General features: G+C 54.2%; 8 protein-coding genes across 8 annotated transcripts; 4 read left to right on the top strand and 4 right to left on the bottom strand.

Moving 5' to 3' along the window:
- Nucleotides 1-488: 488 nt before the first annotated feature.
- M409DRAFT_57749 (uncharacterized protein) lies at nucleotides 489-2,464 on the bottom strand (the record flags this gene model as incomplete). The annotated part of the gene is made up of 3 exons (XM_033813721.1): nucleotides 489-2,141; nucleotides 2,211-2,368; nucleotides 2,443-2,464. 3 exons carry the CDS (start codon nucleotides 2,462-2,464, stop codon nucleotides 489-491), a joined length of 1,833 nt encoding a protein of 610 aa, XP_033663962.1.
- Nucleotides 2,465-3,236: 772 nt separating this feature from the next.
- M409DRAFT_57748 (uncharacterized protein) lies at nucleotides 3,237-5,297 on the bottom strand (the record flags this gene model as incomplete). Its single annotated transcript, XM_033813720.1, has 1 exon — nucleotides 3,237-5,297. One exon carries the CDS (start codon nucleotides 5,295-5,297, stop codon nucleotides 3,237-3,239), a length of 2,061 nt encoding a protein of 686 aa, XP_033663961.1.
- A 1,010-nt stretch (nucleotides 5,298-6,307) lies between these two features.
- M409DRAFT_68706 (uncharacterized protein) lies at nucleotides 6,308-7,726 on the bottom strand (the record flags this gene model as incomplete). The annotated part of the gene is made up of 1 exon (XM_033817954.1): nucleotides 6,308-7,726. One exon carries the CDS (start codon nucleotides 7,724-7,726, stop codon nucleotides 6,308-6,310), a length of 1,419 nt encoding a protein of 472 aa, XP_033663960.1.
- A 669-nt stretch (nucleotides 7,727-8,395) lies between these two features.
- M409DRAFT_26516 (uncharacterized protein) lies at nucleotides 8,396-9,064 on the top strand (the record flags this gene model as incomplete). The annotated part of the gene is made up of 1 exon (XM_033808145.1): nucleotides 8,396-9,064. The coding sequence occupies one exon, from the start codon at nucleotides 8,396-8,398 to the stop codon at nucleotides 9,062-9,064; it is 669 nt and encodes a 222-aa protein (XP_033663959.1).
- Nucleotides 9,065-9,740: 676 nt separating this feature from the next.
- Nucleotides 9,741-10,631, top strand: M409DRAFT_57745 (uncharacterized protein; the record flags this gene model as incomplete). The annotated part of the gene is made up of 2 exons (XM_033813719.1): nucleotides 9,741-9,912; nucleotides 9,967-10,631. The coding sequence occupies 2 exons, from the start codon at nucleotides 9,741-9,743 to the stop codon at nucleotides 10,629-10,631; spliced, it is 837 nt and encodes a 278-aa protein (XP_033663958.1).
- A 205-nt stretch (nucleotides 10,632-10,836) lies between these two features.
- On the bottom strand, nucleotides 10,837-11,419 carry M409DRAFT_26514 (uncharacterized protein; the record flags this gene model as incomplete). Its single annotated transcript, XM_033808144.1, has 2 exons — nucleotides 10,837-11,220; nucleotides 11,276-11,419. The coding sequence occupies 2 exons, from the start codon at nucleotides 11,417-11,419 to the stop codon at nucleotides 10,837-10,839; spliced, it is 528 nt and encodes a 175-aa protein (XP_033663957.1).
- A 381-nt stretch (nucleotides 11,420-11,800) lies between these two features.
- Nucleotides 11,801-13,827, top strand: M409DRAFT_26513 (uncharacterized protein; the record flags this gene model as incomplete). The annotated part of the gene is made up of 5 exons (XM_033808143.1): nucleotides 11,801-12,013; nucleotides 12,161-12,420; nucleotides 12,479-12,876; nucleotides 12,946-13,346; nucleotides 13,447-13,827. 5 exons carry the CDS (start codon nucleotides 11,801-11,803, stop codon nucleotides 13,825-13,827), a joined length of 1,653 nt encoding a protein of 550 aa, XP_033663956.1.
- A 2,603-nt stretch (nucleotides 13,828-16,430) lies between these two features.
- M409DRAFT_68702 (uncharacterized protein) lies at nucleotides 16,431-18,869 on the top strand (the record flags this gene model as incomplete). The annotated part of the gene is made up of 2 exons (XM_033817953.1): nucleotides 16,431-16,930; nucleotides 16,988-18,869. 2 exons carry the CDS (start codon nucleotides 16,431-16,433, stop codon nucleotides 18,867-18,869), a joined length of 2,382 nt encoding a protein of 793 aa, XP_033663955.1.
- Between the last annotated feature and the right edge of the window lie 79 nt (nucleotides 18,870-18,948).

Below are 18,948 nucleotides of genomic sequence, written 5' to 3'. Positions count from 1 at the left end.
AGTATACAGCGACGTCAGTGAATGACTGGAAGTCGGCAAGAAGACCGAGCCTGTAGACTCACTGAACTCTATATTCGCGGTTCGTGCCGATGAGGTGCATGAGTACATGGTCTTCTTCCTGATGAGACAGTCAGCATTTGCGCAGATCGTAGTCGAGTCATCTGCATTCGAGGAACGATGCGCCGATCTCGGCCTCGCGATTAACGTTCTGTGGCGCTCAATGAGAAATTGGAAGAACAATCGCCATCGTGCAAACATCTCTCTGCTTTCGAGAGTTTTCATTATGAGTTCAGTACCAGCGGCACTGCGCTGTGGGCAGTCAAAAGCTCATCGTCGTCCTTGATCCTCGTCGCCTCAATCATTTCTGTTACTTCGCATCTCAGCTCGTTGCTTCGTCTTGTTTCATCCGTTCTCATGCCATGTCTTCATCTTGTGCCATCCACCTTCATTTTGATATCTTCATCTCACCCCTTCGCATCTCCACCTTGTCAAGTGCCATTGCCTTGCATGTCGTCAAACATCTTCTTGAATGCGTCCTTCGTCTTATCCGCATAGCCCCCTCGGTCATTTCTCGTCTGACGTCCAGCTTCCTCAATTGCATCGCCTTGCTTGCTGCTCGCGTGACCCAGCCCTACACCCGCAGCATAGGCTGTTTGCTCGATCGGTGCGGTGATGCCGTCTCCCGATCCCAGTGCCTGTCCTTCCTGCCAACCCGCCTTCTTGAGCAAGTTCCGGGCAACCATCGTGGAGTGTGCTGGTGCCGCATCGTTGGGCGTTTGTTGATCACCTCCCTTTCCTCTTCGAGCGGCGTCTTTGAGGGACACTTTCTGGAACGTCGGCTTCTCGGATGACGCGCCTTCCTTTCTGGCCTTTGCTTCTTCCTGGCGGCGCTCCTTTGCTCGGTCGCGGTAGTCCTCCTTGGGCGCGGGTGCTTGTATGGCCTGCCCAACTTGCGTGCCTCCGTTCTCACTGCTAGTCTTCATTTCCACGTTGAGCGTCTGATGTTGATCGACTTTGCGCGACTTCATTCTGTCAAGTCCCTGCTTGAAAATCTTATCATCCTTGTAGTTCTCTGCATGCTTCGCGCTGTACTGCACATGGGCAACGAGCTTGGCGGAATCCGTTCCGAATTGAGCGTTGCAGAGAAAGCAGCAGACAAGCCGCTTGCCTTCGTTCCTCTTATCGGGTCCATTAAATGCAAAGCTTTGCTCTTTTCCTGTTCCTGTTGTATAATTCTCGTGATTAGCGCCTGAAAGGGGATCGGGATTCGGATTCGCATCGTTCGTCTCGGCCTCCCCGTCCTCACCTCGAGCTTGGGCTTGAGCTCTGTTCAATTGATTGACCATCGCAATTTCGGTCTTCACTTTCTTGGTCGGTTCTGAAGGATTGTCGAGGGTGCCCATCGCTTCGGTCTTGGTGCGCTTCTTGGTCTTGGCCGTCGCCTCTTTGGCGGGTGGTTGTTGGCTCTGCGGTGGAGCAGGTGGGTCTGCGTTGACCATTTGAGGGGATGCGTAGTAGCGAGTGTCGTGGTACGCAAAGTTTGTGCCGTTCCAGTCGAAGGCGAACTGCTGGTCGTCGCGAGAAAGGCCGAGGGGGCGAAAGATGCCAAGGTGCGGGTGGCATAACTCGATCTGCTTCGACGAAATGGTGCAGCTGTTGCCCAAACTCTTGGCTCTGGCCAAGGCCGCCTTTGCATCTGCAGGTGAATGATATTCAGCAAAACCGAACCCAAGACTCCTGCCACTGATGCGGTCACGAATCACGAAAACACGCCTGAGCGTGTTTGGCGGGGCTCCACGTGGCGTTGGCTGGCGAGGCGGCATTCCTGGCGGCATTGGCATGGCGGGTGGTGGTGGCGCTGGCTCGTTCTCGTCCAGGTAAAGTTTCTCCAGGCCTTTGGCCAGGAGGCTCTCGTCCACGGCCGGCTTGAGTCCTCGGACCAGGAGGACTTTCCACGGGCTGTCTTCTGTCGCCACGTCCCCGTCGCCGTTGGGGGCTGGTGGCTCCTCCGGATCGTTGTAGATCGTGGGGTCGGAGTACCCGGCCCCGCTCGAATAGAGCGAGGCGCGGTCGTCCGAACTACGGGCGCGGGAGGTGTCGCCGGGGCCCCAGTCCCGCGATGGACGGTAGTGGCGGTCGTCCTTATAGAAATGTTAGTCGCATGGTGGCTGATGGTGTGTTGGAGAAGTGGGTTGACGGTGGAAACTCACATCACGCCGCCGGGGGTACTCCCTGCCACCGCGAGGAGCGTCTACATCGTAGTAGTCGTTCCGGCGGCGAGTGGGCGAGCGCGAGCGCTCGTAGCGCTCCTCACGGCGGTGGGAGCCCGCCCGGCTGGCCGCGCCACGGATGCTGAATTCTTCGTTCTCTTGACGCCATGATGTTAGCACAAGCGTCCCAATTCAACGCCAGGAAGTGATCAGATCTCTGTTCAAGGGTTACCGTTCGTACGCTGGGAGGACATGTTGGCGGCGCTGCCAACAGCAAAAAGGCGGGGATGATGTTGGTGAAAGAAGAAGAAAGCGAAGTTCAAGTGAGCGTTGTAAGGGCGAAGACGAGCGTGAGGTTGGACCCTGCAGCGGGACGCGGCGGGCGCTCCCTAGCGCATTTTCCACTTGACGTCCCCCTGTCCAGCGCGATCTTCTCCCAGCGAAACATTTTAAATAAGCAGTCAACCAGCTCATCGATGTCGTGGACAGCCATCAAGCAACGGAAAGGATCGTCAGGTGAAGCATTCCATCTTCCTTTAGAGTACCAGTTGATGAGGCTGTCCAACACTGGGTCAATGCGTTAGACAGCGCCTACATCAAGGAGAGAACGGGCAAGTAAAGTAACCCATCTGCCCCTAACATCGCAACGAACCATGCAATCCAACACCTCATCACTACCCTCATCAACGACCAAGAAACGGAGATAAACGAGAAACATCTCAAGTAGCATTACCATTAGAAGAATCTCCACTATCCAGTCCATCCATCCATGAACAGCGAGCCAGGCCAGCCCGATGTCCCTCCCCTCACTCTCAATAAAGACATCAACCCATCAAAGCCATGCACGCTCATTTGATCGCGGACTGTTCTGTTCGTGCCATCTTTACCACAATCCAAAAGCAACGCCATGCAAAAGCAGCTCGAAAGCGCCTCCCCATATCTTACAAATCACATTTCGCTTCGCTTCGCTTCAATGCCGTGTTATCGTACAAGTACAGTGTCCATGCTCTCGTCTTCTTGCGTACTTTATTGTTGTTGGTTCTCCATGGCTCGTACGCGTGCGAGCACCGACGAGCTCTTACGCTCGTGGTTAGGTGGTCGTTCGACCGAGAGAGAGCTCCTGGCTGATTGAGACTCTCGTTGTTCAGGAGCGGGTACCTGCAGAGACTCGTCGTTCGCGTTTTCCGGCTCCTGGGATGTTTCGGACTCATCAACGGCGAGCACTTGGGCCTCGACGTTGCGAGTATCATCTGCAGCAGGTTCGTCGTTCGATTCAGCTTTGGCTGCAGCCTTAGCCAGCGAGTCCTCCAGCTGCTGATTTGCGTCCTCAAATGGTGTTTCTGGTTGTGGTGAGAGAGCACCAGGATCCGCCTCCTCGTCTTCTTCGACGTCTAGTCCCCGGCTAACCGGTGGCGTGATAAAGCGCGGATCTTCCGTAGCACCTTCGTGTGTCGGTTGTAGCTCTGGTGTCGACACCGCTGCAGCCCCAGAGGACATGTTGACGAAGGCCTGGCTGATACTCCTTGGCTGCTCCTCAGCTGAAACGGTCGCATTGTCTCCTGACCCCTCCGAGCCCATCGAGGATTGAGCGGCGGCTGCTGCTTTCCGCTCGGGTATGCTTTCCAGACTTTGCCGCGCACTCTTGACACCAGCAGCCGAGGTCGGCGTAGCTGGCACGCCTCTCTGTGCCATTTGCAAGCAGGGAACCACTCCTCCACCGAGGCGAGCCCAGAACATTCTCTCGCGCAAACGTACAGCTTCTTCCCAAGCACCCTTCTGCTCCTCGTCTGTATCGCACTTCCAGTGACCATCTCGGATCATTCTCAAGAACCCCACAAAGTCGCACGTGGATCTGACTCTCGAAACGCAGTAGTCGCAGAGAGGCTTCGAGACGTTGTCGTCCTCAGATGTGCGGAATCGGAACTTCCGAACATATGGCTCTCCCCTCTTGCTTTCACCACACAGTGTACACGCAAAGTAGTGCTTGCTCTGCGGGTAAGGTTCTACAGCCAGCGTGCCGTTCAACAACGAGCCCACAACTGTTCGTCTACTCAAAAATGAGAGTCCAGGGGCCAGGTCCAGTCGGAGCGTAGGCTCGATGTCTTCTGCAAGGGCGCGCTTGTAGAACTTGCTTTCTTTCAGAGCTGGCATGTTTGGTGAGCTTGACGATGGACTCGAGTTGGCGAAGGAGAATGAGCCAGGTAGGTTTGGTGACGAGGCAGATGCTGCCGCCATGGTATAAGTGCTCTGTCCGGATGATTGTTGGTTTGCAGTGTTGTTGCTGCTGTTTGTTCGAGAGTGCAACCCCATGCGGCGTCCGAGTAGTAGCAAGTCCTGGAAATCGGCATATTCAGTAATGTCGTTTCTAAGCACCGGTGAAATCAATTGCGAGAAATGTAGAGGGTGTTCAGGATGTAGATCGGGTGTGGTGGTCGTGTTGGGTGATATTTGGAGCGCATCGAAGACAGCCGTACTGTTTGTGACTGGTGTCGAAGGAATGCTCAGATCTCGAGTTGGTGTCGCTTCGGCCTGCAGCTTCTCCATGGTGGCCTTGAGATCCTGAAGTTGCTCCTGCTGCGACGCAAGAAGCATCTCGGTGTCCTGAAGTTGGCTTCTGAGCTGTGCATTTCTCTTCTCAACACTCTCAGTCTCTTTCCGCGCAGCAGCGACCATGGTGTTCGCTTCTTCGAAAAGAGCACTCGTCAAGTTTTCCAGTTCTCCCTCAGTCTGCTTCTTCGCCTTTTCCGCAGCATCTCGTGCTGCACGCTCACTCGCCAGCTCGCCTCTGAGTTTAGCAATGGTCTTATCCACATCCGCCTTCTTCAGTAGCAATCCAGCCGAGAGCATGCCATCCAGTCTCGCCTTGTCCGCCTCAGCCGTCGTCCGTAATTGCCTTTCCTGTTCGAGTTCATGTCGCGTGTGCTGTAATGAATCGTCGAGGTTCGTCTGATAGTTGATGGCATTCACGAGCTTCGTGCTGAGCATGGCCACCTCGGCGCTCAGATCTGGTTTGTATGCGTCATCGTCATTATTCGTGCTCTCCGTGCTGATGCTCCGCTGCACGGGGCTGGGTGTTCGTGTATCCATGACGATGTCGTCCCGCATGGCATTCACTGGTGGCATGGGACCGGCCACTGCGGCCATTCTTTTATGGATATCCGGCGTGCTGCTGGACTTGATGAGCCGATGCGGGAAGCCAAAGCGCGATCTGGTAGGAGTGGCCGGCGTCGGGGTCTGCGATCGGGCAAGAGTCGAGGGGCGCTGGGAGGTGGGCGAGGCGTTGGGTGCGCTCGTCAGGGAAGAGCCATGCCAGCTCGGGACGAAGAGGAAGCTGGAATGCGCGTGAGTATGTGAGCGCGAGTTGCTTGTGGATGTTCAGGGAGCATACTCCGCCAGTTTGCCGGCCTAGACTGCCCGTCGGCTACAACTCGACAGCGGGCGAGATGAATATAGGTGGGTGGCTGCGATAGGGCCTATGGTTGGAGGAGGTTCGTGGAGCGGCGTCAAGGTCTAAAAGGGGCTGGATTGGTCGCGCGACGATTCGATCAGCGTAGCGGCGATTTCACTGCGGCCTCTGCGCGACATGGGCGGCTATTCCCATGGCCACCGCAGGACAGGCGAGGAGTGAGTGAATGACAGTGATACAGAAGACAGAGGCAGCTGACGCGGGCGGCTCAAATTGCAGACGGCATGTCCTCGTCGCGCCATGGAATCTCCCCATCGCCACCACGCCAAACCCAGAGCCTCAACGGCCGGAACCAACGCCTTCGTCGTCATCACGCGCTCGCCACATGCCTACAAACATCTGCTACACCTCGCAGGTCCACGGGTCTTTGGGTAAACAACTTGACATTCTGCAATCGCGGTTAGAAAAAATTCTGTCGGCATCTGCGATCACACGTCGATCCAGCAATCACCGAGCCAAACATCTGCACTCTGGTACGCCAACGCTGATGATCCCAGCAAAAGCACGAACTGTCCATGAATCTTGTACCTCTTTCATGGGTCCAAAACGGGAAATAAAAAGTCAATACAGCGCCGCACTGGCTAATTGGGTATCTTTGCTGTTATACTAGCAATTAAAGCAAAATCAAACATCACGCCTTCCTTCCAAGCTCAACACCTACTCTCTGCCATCTGGTCACCACGACCAACGCTCCGCCGACAAGCAATGTAGTACCGCAAAAGGCCTGCAGCCCAACCCAGGTGCTGTCACCCTCCAAAATTACGCCAGCTATCGGCGTACCGATCAGCAACCCCAAAGCCGCGCAGAACGTGTTCATTCCCAATCGTCCGCCCACTGAGCTGAGATCATCCGTGATGGAAACGACTGTCGATGGCTGCAGACTCACAAACGCACCGCTGAATGCGCCGTAGAGTAACGCCCACACGACCAATCCACCCACGCTCGCCTGAGTTGGTATCGCAATCCAGCAAAATCCCAGAAGACCCGCAATGAGCGTGCATACCGAAAGGACGTTCAGTGGTCCTAAGAAGTCGGCCACGAATGAAGGCAGGCTTCTTCCAGCAACACTGCCCGCCGACAGGATAGGCAGCATATAGAAGGCCAACGTATCATCCAGCCCACCCTTCGACGAGGCGAATGTCGAAATGAAAAAGAAAGGAACGTAAAGTCCAATGAACCCCACGAAGGAGGCCAAAGAGAAGAGCGAGAACGGTGCTTCCCGGAAACCGCTGAAATCGATAATCTTCTTTCGTGGTGCCGGCGTTGTCCGCGTCTTGATGCAGAAACATGGAATCAGCAGCGTCCCCAGAGCCATGAATCCCAAGACTCGTGTCGCCCAGCCGAAGCCAAGTTGCGGGACTAGACGGTGGAAGACAATCGTATAGATGACACCTCCGAGGCTGCTTCCACTTGCCGCAAGTCCAAGAGCAAAGGAACGCTTCGTGCTAAAGTATGAGGGAACGATGGCGATGCTGACGATGAAGAGACCTCCATGTCCGACTCCCATGCATAGTCCTTGAGCTAACATGAGCTGCCAGTATTGCGTGCAGAGGCTCGTCATCATGAGGCCGAAGACGACCAGAAGAGAGCCAGAGATGACTAGCGAGCGAGCATATCCTCGATCGAAAATAGGACCAGCGAAGATAGTAGTGCAACACAGCAAGAAAGCTTCGATGCTGCCAATCCAGGAGACTGCGCTTTCGGAGTGTCCAGGTATGAGCGTGGTGGTGTAGTAGGACTGAAAGACTCCGAAAGCGTTAATCAATCCCCACGAATTGAAGAAGAGGAAGAATCCTGATAGGACCTGCAGCCAGGCCGTGAGACCACCGTTGGGGATGAAAGGCGTTGGTGGCTGTGATAGATGCGAGGGCGAGATTTCCAATGGAGAGCCATCGGTGCTGTAGTTTCTGAGGATATCAGGATTGTCTTCATGGCTGCGACCTTGGTGATTTTGCTTCTCGATGTCATGTTCGGAGTGCGCTCGAGAGGTGTATGGCGTGTAGTCTTTGCACTCCTCGATGGATTCTCTGCGACTGTGTACTTGAGACATGGTGCAGGGACCTCAAATAAGAGAGTATGGTTGAGGTCGAGAGCAAATAGTAACGAAAGAGAACAAACCTCAAATACAAACCATGAATCCATGCTACTCATATCCCCAGCACATGTCACCATCCAGAGGTACCGAATCCTCATCCCGAAGGGCCTTGTCGCACAAGCCAGAAAAATCGCACAATGGCGCGACAATCCTGATAACGAAAGGCAGCGAAACCGGCACATGCTGAAAGAAAGAACGTGTTCGCCAATCTTGCATTCCTCGTGGTGGGTCTCTTTTCGGTAGAATTCCCGTGGCGCTGGTGCTGGTCTTCGGCTTTGAGAGCCGGCTTTGGGTGGCCGTGGGTTGAATGTTGTTCCTGGGGGTGGGAAGGGCGATACAAGTTGCCCTGAAAGCGTCTTGGTATGGCTTGTGTCTTCGCAGAGGTCATACGAGGATATCGAAGGCTGGAGCAGCTATTGTGAAGCTGTGCAGTGTGATGGAAAAGAAAGTCGTTGTGATGCAGTCGCGATGGACCGCAGAGCCGCCGCCGATGAAGCCGAAACTTTGGACATGGATTTTCCTGTTCCTTGCACACTTCGTCACCGACAACCACCACCATACCGCTACGACCTCCCGTGGACTTCGATCACGGCATCTCCGTCTTAACACAAGCATGGAACAGTCATGCTCCGCGACTTCCCACCCTTGGGCCCTCGAGTCTCAGCCGACGAGCAGATCTTTATGAACACTGCACCAGTCAACGAACGACCCATCGATCATGCGCCTATAGATCCTTTGGACGATGTCTTTGGGTCTGCGCCATCGTCGCCGACACTGCCTGCTCAAGCCGGTAACGGAGGAGAGGATGCTGTCCTGAGCAGCGGCGCCCAACGTGCCGAACACTCAGACATCCCCAGACTTCGAAGCATCCACGTCACGAATGGCTACCGTGAAGGTATCGCCGTGAGCAAAGAGAAGCATATACAAGCTGGCTTCGACGAAGGCTACAGTCTAGGAGGGGAAATTGGTGTGAAAGTTGGCTGGTATCTGGGCGTACTGGAGGGAACCTCTCAAGCTGTCGGACGTCTTGAGGGAGACAGCCATGGCGAGCTCAAAGACGAGGTGCAAAAGACGTATGTGGAGGCGCAAGAGGCGCTAAAGATGGAGAAGCTGCTCGGCCCGGAATTCTTTGGGCCAGATGGTATTTGGCTATATGAGGTCCCTGGGCAAGACGACGAGGGCAGTGAGTTGCAGGTGACTTTTGCAGATGTTGCTGCGAGGCATCCTGTGCTCGTTCAATGGAGGGAAACGGTTGAAGGGATCGCTAGCAAGGTCGGACTCAAGCTGGGGTGAAGTGACTTCGCCAGCTAGAGACCACGGGCTTTGTGAAAGTAAGGGTTTGTCTTCTGGCCTCGACTGCCGATATCACTCAGCCTCACGGGCTACCTCTTGGTCGACTAGAGGAAGTAGAGCGGCCACGCCCAGAGGAGCCTCCCAAGACAAGGCCACGAATGTGCCACTCAAGAGACAGCGTGACATCTCATACCAGCGATGACCTCTTGCGAGATCTCCCGAAACGCCACTTGCTCACTACAGCAGCCGTCTTCACAGATCAAGAATAACCAGCCACTGGAGCCACGCAAGTATGCTGCTCTGCCCGTCTTTTCCGCCCACAGGATCGACACGCCGCGTTCCTGGCAGCTCTCGGCGCCGGGCCGAGTCCCCTTGGCAATGCCGAAGATAGCAAGTCACGTAGCCTTCACTACCAATAGAATTGACGATCCTTGACTTCGAAGATTTCAGTTTGACGTCTACTTGCAGGTAGACAGCACCTGTACTGAGTAGGCAAGATGGCTGAGTTGCCATTGGCATGTACCTTACGTTTCAGAAGTAGTAGATGCATATTCTCCTTGGCTCTGGTGTGTTCGTAGATATAAGAGGATGCCGGAGTGGTATCAGGATGGGTAGATCCAAGTCCAGACACACTCGCTTTTGAACAATCCAACACCGCATCCAACCTATCACCAACATGGTCGGCACCAAGATCTTGACTTTCGGCGCTCTCGCCACACTCGTTTGCGCCAGAGTCGCTCCTCCATCGAATGGGCAATACAGCAACGTCGTACATGCTCGACAGAGCGACGACGATGACGATGACGATAACAACAACAATTCCAGCTCCCAAACGAGCGCAGCTTGCAGTGAGTCCTTGTACATCTTCTACCAACTCCATTCTTTGCTGACCAAAGTCACAGACGCCGTCATCGACGCCACTCGCAGCAACTCTAACTACTGCTCCGACGCCAACATCATCAACCAGCTCAACACCTGTCTCGCAACATTCTCAGGCGACGACGACGAAGACTGGGAAGAGACCTACGACGACGTGCTGGAGGGCATTGGAAGGGCTTGCGGACAGACCGCCCGGCCAGGATCCACTTTGACGGTGTCGGGTTCGACTGGGGCGTCGACGACAAATGGCGCTACCTCGACCCCTACTCCTACTGCTACTGGAGTTGGCAACAACAACAACAACGATGACGATGATGATGATGATGACAATAATAACAATAATGGCAATGCTACGAGGACGACGTTCAGTTCTACGACGACGGTTAGCACTGGGGCGCCTACTGGGACTGGCAATAACAACAACAACAATGATGACGATGACGACGACGATGGAAACAATAACAACAACAATAATACATCGCGCACGTCTGGCACTTCAACGCCGACTACGAGCGTCACTACGACTGTTGGTGGCGCCACTGTGACGCCTACATCCAATTCTCAGGCCAATAACAACGGCGACGATGATGGCAATAATAACAGTGTGGGAAGCACCAATGCCGGCAGTGTGCTCAATGCTGGTATTGGGGCTGCTTTGGTTGCCGTGGTGTTTGCGTTGGGGATGTAAGAGTGGAGGGTGTCGGCAACAGGAGACCAAGATTCGAACAGCTTAGAAGTTTCATTGCCTTGATTCGAGTTCGTCGAACAACTCACGACAGTCCTTTTATTGATAGATATGGTCTTTCTTGCTTAACGCATGTTTTGTCAATCAATCCGTACGCCATGCACTTGGGTATCACATCAGGTCATTCCTTTTCATCACAGACATCCGATCAAAATCCACTGTCATTCACAGCCATACTCTTCCTCAACTGCCTCTGCCGCTGGCTCGCCTGCAACTCCAACCTCCCCACCGCATAACTCAAACGCTCTTTCTTCTGTCGCAGTTGCTGCATCTTCAACTCTTCCAGATTGTTCGATCCGCCAGCCCCACTGGTATTCCGTGCTGGGCTTTTGCTCCCTTGACTGACTCGTGATGGCTGCGCGAGTCGACCCTCCTGCAACTCTGCTTTTGCTATGAGCGATTTCTCTCGTCGTTCGAGTTTGTCCAGGGACGTCTCGACACGGGAGAGGAGGTTGGAGACTTCGGGCTGGATTTCGGATAGGAGTGTCGATTGTGCGGTTGTGAGGTCGTGTTCGGAGACGAGTTCGAAGTGCTGCATCTCAAATATTAGATTGCGTGAGCAATTGACGAAGTAGTTGTCTTCTCACCCTCGTCGTCTGCAACACCTTCCCAAGCCGTGGGTAATCGCTCACTCCGGAGTCCAGAATGTTAATGCTCGACTCTAACAGTTGCATACTCGACTGAAGCGAAGACACGCAGCCCTGCAACGCATTCTGCGTACTGGTGTCCATCTTGAATGGCTTCAACAAGTCCAAGTCAACAAAGCCGTCGCGTGAAGTTGAAAGACGCGGTCGGCCCGCAGATCCCCGCCCGAAGCTTCAACATCCCTGCACTGCACAGCGCACGGCTCACAATTTCTTTGGGGGCGGGCACACGACACTTCCACTTCTGAGAGAATTGCGGTGACACTTGCAGCTGAGAGCAGTCTTGCGGACGGGCTGAGCAAACGAGTTACCTACTCAATAATACTGTCTCATCCTCAAAGAGATCCACTATCGTCAGGCAGTCGCGACGGGCGCTACCTGAGACATGGTGGCATTCAAAACACCTCCGAATATCTCCTTCAACTGACTGCTTCACCTCTCCGAACACGCACCTGGCCTCCATCCAAAATGCTGAGCGACAAAGAACTCTCCGACGCGGCAAACCAGCTCGCTTCATTCCGGGTCAAGGACGACGAGTACCATCGCAATCATGCCAAGATTCTGGACAAGTATGCGGCTCTCATGGAGGACTTCAAGCGTTTGAAGAGCGACTTTGAGGAGGCGAGGGATTCGAGAGAGCGGTATAAGTCTTTGGCGAAGGGTGGGGAGAGGAATCCTTTCGTAAGTTTGATGTTTTAGTTCAGCCTGGCCTTGTGGGGTGACCTTGATGAGCGGCCTTGCTGGAGTGTAAAGGGCCGATGGCTTGTAGCGCCAACCAGATGCGGGCGTCTTTGGAGGAATTGGAGATGAAAGCTAACACCATAACAGGTCCTTGTACTCGTGGATGGCGATGGATACGTGTTCGACGATGACCTGCTCGAAAGCAAGGCCGAGGGCGGCTCGAGAGCTGCTCAGCTTCTCAATGACACAGTCCAGCGCAGCTTGAGAAACCGTCCTGGTTTAGAGAACTGCAATATTATGGTTCGCATTTACGCCAATGTAGTTGGTCTTTCGAAAGCAGTATCGAAGGTCGGACTGGCTGGACCTGAGAAACGCTCCTTGGCACCATTCGTAGCCAACTTCAATCGGTGAGTGACTGGGGCAGTTACTGAGACGACATGAATACAACTTTTAACATTCTTACAGATCCAACGGCCTTTTTGACTTCGTGGATGCCGGTGAATTAAAAGAAAACGCGGACTTCAAGATTAGAGGCCTTTTCCGCCAATTCGTGGAAAATACTCAGTGTCGACACATCTACTTCGCAGCTTGCCATGATGTGGGCTATCTATCGGAGCTGACCTCATACACAAGTCAGCGCGACCGAATTACGCTGGTACGCAACTATGCGTTCCATAAGGAATATGCCAGGCTGGGACTTCGCACAGAAGAGTTTCCCGGCATCTTCAGAGCAACTGCTCTTCCATCTCCATCCTACACAAGTGGCGCCGCAGATATGCCGCCACCGCCAACTCCGTCCAAACCAGTCACCTCGCCTATTCCAACAGCACCACGCCATGCCAGTTCTGCTTCAATTGATGCAGGTGAGTAGTATGATGACGGGGTGTCGTATGCGGTATCAAAGGAACTTCTCGCTAACTCATCGCCACTAGAACCCTGCACGTTCTACCAGAAGGGGGCGTGCAAATACGGCAAAGGCTGCAAATTTGCCCACGTCAAAGTATCATCGAACGGTCATATGGATAGCTCGGACTGGAGAACCCCCAGCAAGACAGATACATTCCAGACGACACCCCTTTCCAAATCGGATAACAAATTTATGACAGGCAATAGTTCATTTGCCAGCGGTACCCCTGACTTCACAGTGCTGCCCCGAGAAGGCAGCGTACCACCGAATAAAACACCAGTCAATGCTCGCCAGGAGCGTCTCGACTGCTACCTACCACCAATTAGTGCCGATGATCGAGCCCAATACCGGGCCAGAATTGCTAGGCAAAAGCTCTGCAACTCTCACCACCTCAACGGATACTGTCCAAATGGCACGGATTGTCAGGTAAGTTATCCTTTCCATTTCCACCTGCCTGTCTGTGGGCAGGAGTGTTGAATGTGCAGGACCTTGTAAATACCGCAACATATAGCTGACCCACTGGCAGTACGATCATTCGCCCATCAGTGAGGGCGTAAAGAATTGTCTGCAAGAAGTAGCTCACCACGCACCTTGTCCACGTCGTCAGGCGTGCCGTTCTCTTACCTGTCTTGCCGGTCATGTCTGTCAGCGCCAGGATTGTCAGAAACGTGGAGGACGAACATTTTGCAAATTTCCGTTCCCCATGCACAACGTCGACTTCAACATGGCGGAGTACGTGCAAGGCACGAATGCTCCCCAGGAAGAGAATGGCAGTGCAAGCGGCAGCGCAAAAGAATCGCCAACGTCCTACTCTAGCGGTGGAGAATCTCCGCAAGCGGACACTCAGGAAGGAGCGCCACTGGGCGCAGTCGAAGCCGAGACAGTTACACTGCATACCTCTGCTTGAGTTCATGCCGGGGGTTTGCACTGACGCTCTGCAAGGTAAAATTGCAAGCAGTCCAATGGAAGGGTGGAGCAGGGAGAACTCGAACGATCACTTTTTGCTGGCGCTCCATGGAATCACTTACGACGGAGAGGTAACAGAGCATGAATAGGACTGGAACGAAATCTAGAAAGGCTAAATACGGAAGAAGACGTCAACGCTAATGCTCGAACTTCAGTGAGCATTACGTTGACGTCTCAGGAAACCATCAAAGGATTCGAAAACTGGACCAGGGTCAGGGGTGAATATGGCAAGGACTGTGGTGGCCGATGCGTGGAGCTGGAGAGGGCGGACATAGCTACTGGATATGAGGTATGAAACTGTATGGAACAACACTTCGCGGGTGGTTGTCCTAGGACCCGAGGCCAACGAAGCTGAGTTCGGATTCAATCGACAAGACGTGCAATCGCGAGATGCGTCCAATGCTTAGTGCTCGCCCCTGCTGCGAAGCCCATGTGCACCTCGCTTGCAGAGCTGCATCTGAGCCACATCTCTGAGACCCCAAGCTGAAAGAGCTGAATGGATCTTGATCATATCTGAAGCCTGCGAAAAGCGTAGGACGAGCACAAACCTCGACATTCGTTTTCACGAGCAACTGACCATGGATCGGGATCAGTGTTACGACGCACCCAGCTTCTATGCCCCGCATCCACTACTGGGCTCTCGACAGACTCGGGTGATCGACCTTCTGCCAACCGCACGAATCTACTGAGCACCCCGTCAGAGCCCAGATACGAGTAATCGATCTTCCGAAGTCCTGGGCTCGGTTCCTGCGAAATCAACATGCTCACGAATGCACTAGGATGCAGTTGGGAATCAAGGGATACCAGGCATTATCGTATGCATGGGGTTGTTTCGAGAAGGACGAGAGTCTTTCCTATGGCGATTTCCGGCTAAAGGTTACCTCGAATCTTCACGGCGCACTCGGACCCTTTCGCCGGCGGATTTCAAACGATCAGCCCCTGCGTACGTTTTAGGTCGATGCGCTTTCCATCAATCAAGAGGACGACTGTCAATGCAGAAGCCAGTCTCGATGATGATACCACAACGCTTCTGTTTTTGATACGCAGGACCATCAACTACAGGGGGGGTGGACCGACTCCATCAGGCGCCAACGAGCTGGGGTTGAACCAGAACGAACAGCTCTTGTGGGTCAAGAATTCCAAGTCTCGGTTCGTGGCAGTACCGTCGGAGACTCGCGTTGACGAAAAGGGCGTGTGTGCTTGTCGTATCACCTCCTGCTTCGCTGTCTTTGAGGATCGGCAAGACCCCATGTATCTTACTTGGAAGCTGCAGAAGTTGGACGCTTGGTCGACAATCAAGACGTTTGAGAGATCCTATTATATCTCACCGCTTGCTTTCAGCGACAAGTGGTCGATGAAACCGCCAAGAATGGGACTTCGGTTCGCAGCCGGCAAACGAAGGATCACCATTGCCTAGACAGGACGGAGGCCTCGAGGCGTATCGACTACAGCGACTCTCTCCAGGCGCAGAAAGTCACAAGCAGAGGGGCTTGTTGGTTTCACGGAAGGTTGTTGCAGTCAGCTTACGGCTGCCACGCGAACACAAACCTCCATGGATCGGCTCCGAGGACCCGCCTGACTTTGGCACTGCACATTACATGAAACGTTTGATTTATACAATCTACTGCTCGGAACTTACCCTTGGCGCACATGGCTGAAAACATCAAGTAAAGCATAGGGCTGGTGAGTGCCAACGATTTAGGCGACCTTAGTCATACCCGATTACGAATTGACACACGAAGGATTCGCGTAGTTTCCAGCTGAGTGAATGTCGGGTCCGCGGCGCCCACTGCAGTTCCAAACAACACACTAGCCCTTGTTGCTGACGCGGCTGAAAGCTGCACGACGAGGTTGCCTTGACTCGGCTCGAACAGAACACATTATCACCATCTCATCTGGGCGGCAACAAGATGGTATCGCATGACGATCCTGCGACGGATGACAAGTACTCAAAATCAATACAATGTTACTAACGAGGAAGCTGGCACGACTATCACCCGAGTCATTCATTCGCTCTCGATGCGCTGATATCGCGTAGCTGCATGTGTCTGTGCCCTTGTACCACGGAGGAGACGTCGGCACATGCGCAATCCTCCAGAAGTCGCGAGCGAGTAAGGCGGAGCCATATCAACAGGTCGAACCTTCCAAAACCCCTAGCCTCGTGGACCCTTGTGTGTAAGTCTTATAGTGCTGACTTGAGGCAGCTCGCGTAGAGGGCCTGACGCTCTATCAGCTCGTGCTTTCGACCCGACACGGTAAATCTCTCACAGAAACCCTGGCGCCCATGGCGATGCAACCAATTGAAACGAGAGACAGAGTGCTGCAGCTAGCGTTGTGATGGCGCGGAGCTCTCAGGGCTGGGTGGGATGCCTTGCCCTTGACACGTCCGTGGAGGATGGTATGTCAGTGCAAGTTCTACTCGCATTAGGATTCATGAAGGCTTGGAAGGATTTTTTATGAGGAAGGAGCGCCCACGGTCTAGCACTTTACTCTCGACACTTCACTTCACTCCCTCCTCGAGCTTGACAACACTCACGCAACACAATGAGAGTCGTCATCGTCGGCGGCGGCATCGCTGGCCTAACTCTAGCCAATGCACTGGAAAAAGCAGACATCGACTACGTCCTCCTCGAACGTCGCGGCCTCTTCGACCCCCAAGTCGGCGCCTCCATCGGCCTGAGCCCGGCGTCCATCCGCACTTTGGACCAAGTCGGAGCTGCACAGGAGATCCTCGACGCCACCAAGTCGATCAAGAGAGGCCGACATCATCGCGCGGATGGTAGCTTGATCATGCCCCCGGACGAGAACTTCCCGCTCCTCGAGCGCCGCTTTGGATATGGACTTTGCTTTCTGGATCGTCAGATTGTGTTGCGTGCGCTGTACAATGCGATTGAGGAGAAGGAGAGGTGTCTTTTGAACAAGCGGGTTCGGGAGATTGAGCATCTGGAGTTGGGGGTCAAGGTTCATTGTGAGGATGGGACGACGTATGCTGGAGACGTCGTCTTGGGGTGTGATGGCGTCAACAGCAAAGTCCGCGACGAGATGTAAGACGCAAATTTCAATGCTCGTATTGGCGATACATGCTAACGTGCTTTGTGTAGGTGGCGAATCGCAAGTCAAGTCGATCCCACATACTTCTCGCAGAAAGAGCGAGAAAGGATGACGGCCGAATACACCTGTCTCTTCGGCATCAGCCACCCGCTACCCGGAATGGAAGAAGGCGACGTCGACCACGTCTACGACAAAGGCCACGCCATGCTCGTGATCCACGGCAAGGGAGGGAGGATCTACTGGTTCTACTTCCAGCGACTGCGCAAACCTGTACACTTCCACAGCGACTCATTCCCGAAATACACGGCCAAGGACGCTGAGGACATGGCTGAGAAGGAGGGTTGGCGGCCGTATCATGATAAGTATAAGTTGAAGGATCTTTGGAGGAATCGGATTACTTATACCCTTGTGGCGATGGAGGAGGCTTTGTTTGAGAATTGGTCCTATGGCCGCATCGCCACGATGGGCGATAGCACACACAAGATGACGGCGAATCAAGGCTCCGGCGGAAACGCAGCAGTCGAGTCCGTCGCGGCGATGGCGAACGAACTCAAACGCCTGCAAGAAACCTCCTCTTCCCCTTCAGCCCCTGTTTCAGCAAAAGAAGTCCGCACAGCCTTCGCAGCATGGAAAGCCAAACGCAAGAACCGCATCAACTCGACTTGGAAGGACGCCGCGAAGTTCTGTCGAATGCAAGGCCTGGAGAGTCTCGGTGATATCATCACCGTCTTCTACATCCTGCCGAATGCAGCCAACTACATTACGGCTATATACACGAAGTCTCTGATCGGTGCGGAGGTGCTGGAGTACCTCTCTCTGCCGGAGAGGAGCTTCAGGGGCACTGCGCCGTTTAATCCTAAGCAGGGTACTGGGCAAGAAGAGAGCACAGTCGTGCGGTGGCTTTTCACGGTGCCATTGCTGGGGATGGCCTACTTCGGCTATCAGAACACGGCCACGCAAGACACATCACTGGTACAACCCTTCTCAACCCTCTTCGACCCATCCTCCTCACAAGCCTCCTGGCTCCAATCCTTCTCCCTCCAACTCACCACCGCCGTGATGTACTCCATCTGGCTCATCGAATCGAACCGCCGCGCCAACACCCTCACACCCGTGCAATTCAGCATCGCTTTCGCCTCGCTCTCCAACATCTTCGGCCCGGGATTCATCGCCCCGATCTTCTACGCCTTCCACTACCTCTCCAGCCCCATCGAGATCTTCGCCCCCTCAGATATGCGTCTCACAAACGTCGCTTATACCCGAACCGTCCTCCCCATGATGCTCCTCCATACTCTCGTCCCTCTCACCCTCCGCCTCACCAACGTCTCAATCCCCATGGACAAGACCGCATGCTGGTGGAACCTCCTCCTCGCGCCCTTCCTCGTTGGCACACTTCAACATCTCCTCGTCCGCACAAACGTCAGCACCGCAAACATCTACCAAGATGCCCTGCACGACCAGAAAAAAGACCTCCCCGCCATCACCCGCACGCTCTACACCCTCACCGCACTCTCCACGCTAGGTTGGTGGTCGACCTTCCCCACCCTCCACGCAGCGGAAGCCTCTCTCCTCCTGCCCACGGCCGTCTGGCTAGCCCTCCTCTTCACGGATCTCAAAAGCGCGGGTATGCTGCGTAGGTCGTGGTTGACTATCATCTCCGCCGGCGTTGTGGTCAGTGTGATATGTGGTCCTACGACGGCGCTGGGGTTGGGATGGCTTTGGAGGGAGAAGGTGCTCGCAAACGAGAGGCATAAGAATGCGCTTACGAGGGAGAGGTATGGGGGTGGGAAGACGGTTTGGGAGGTTGAGGGGACGGGTCCGGTGGGGTTTGGCAAGAAGGTGGGGGTGGATGGGAGTGTGGATGGGGAGGTGGAAGTGAATGGACATGCTATTGGGGGATTGAATGGGCACCTGAATGGGAGCGCGAAGTAATGAGTAATGACGATCGATGGTGAAGATGGTCCAAGTACTTTTGAGGCTTTTAGCAAGAATGTTCATTAGACAGGATATC

Source organism: Zasmidium cellare (genome assembly GCF_010093935.1).
Source record: "Zasmidium cellare ATCC 36951 unplaced genomic scaffold M409scaffold_32, whole genome shotgun sequence".
Taxonomy (NCBI): Eukaryota; Fungi; Ascomycota; class Dothideomycetes; order Mycosphaerellales; family Mycosphaerellaceae; genus Zasmidium; species Zasmidium cellare.
Note: the sequence above shows the minus strand (reverse complement) of the source record. Positions and strands in the feature narration are given on the sequence as shown.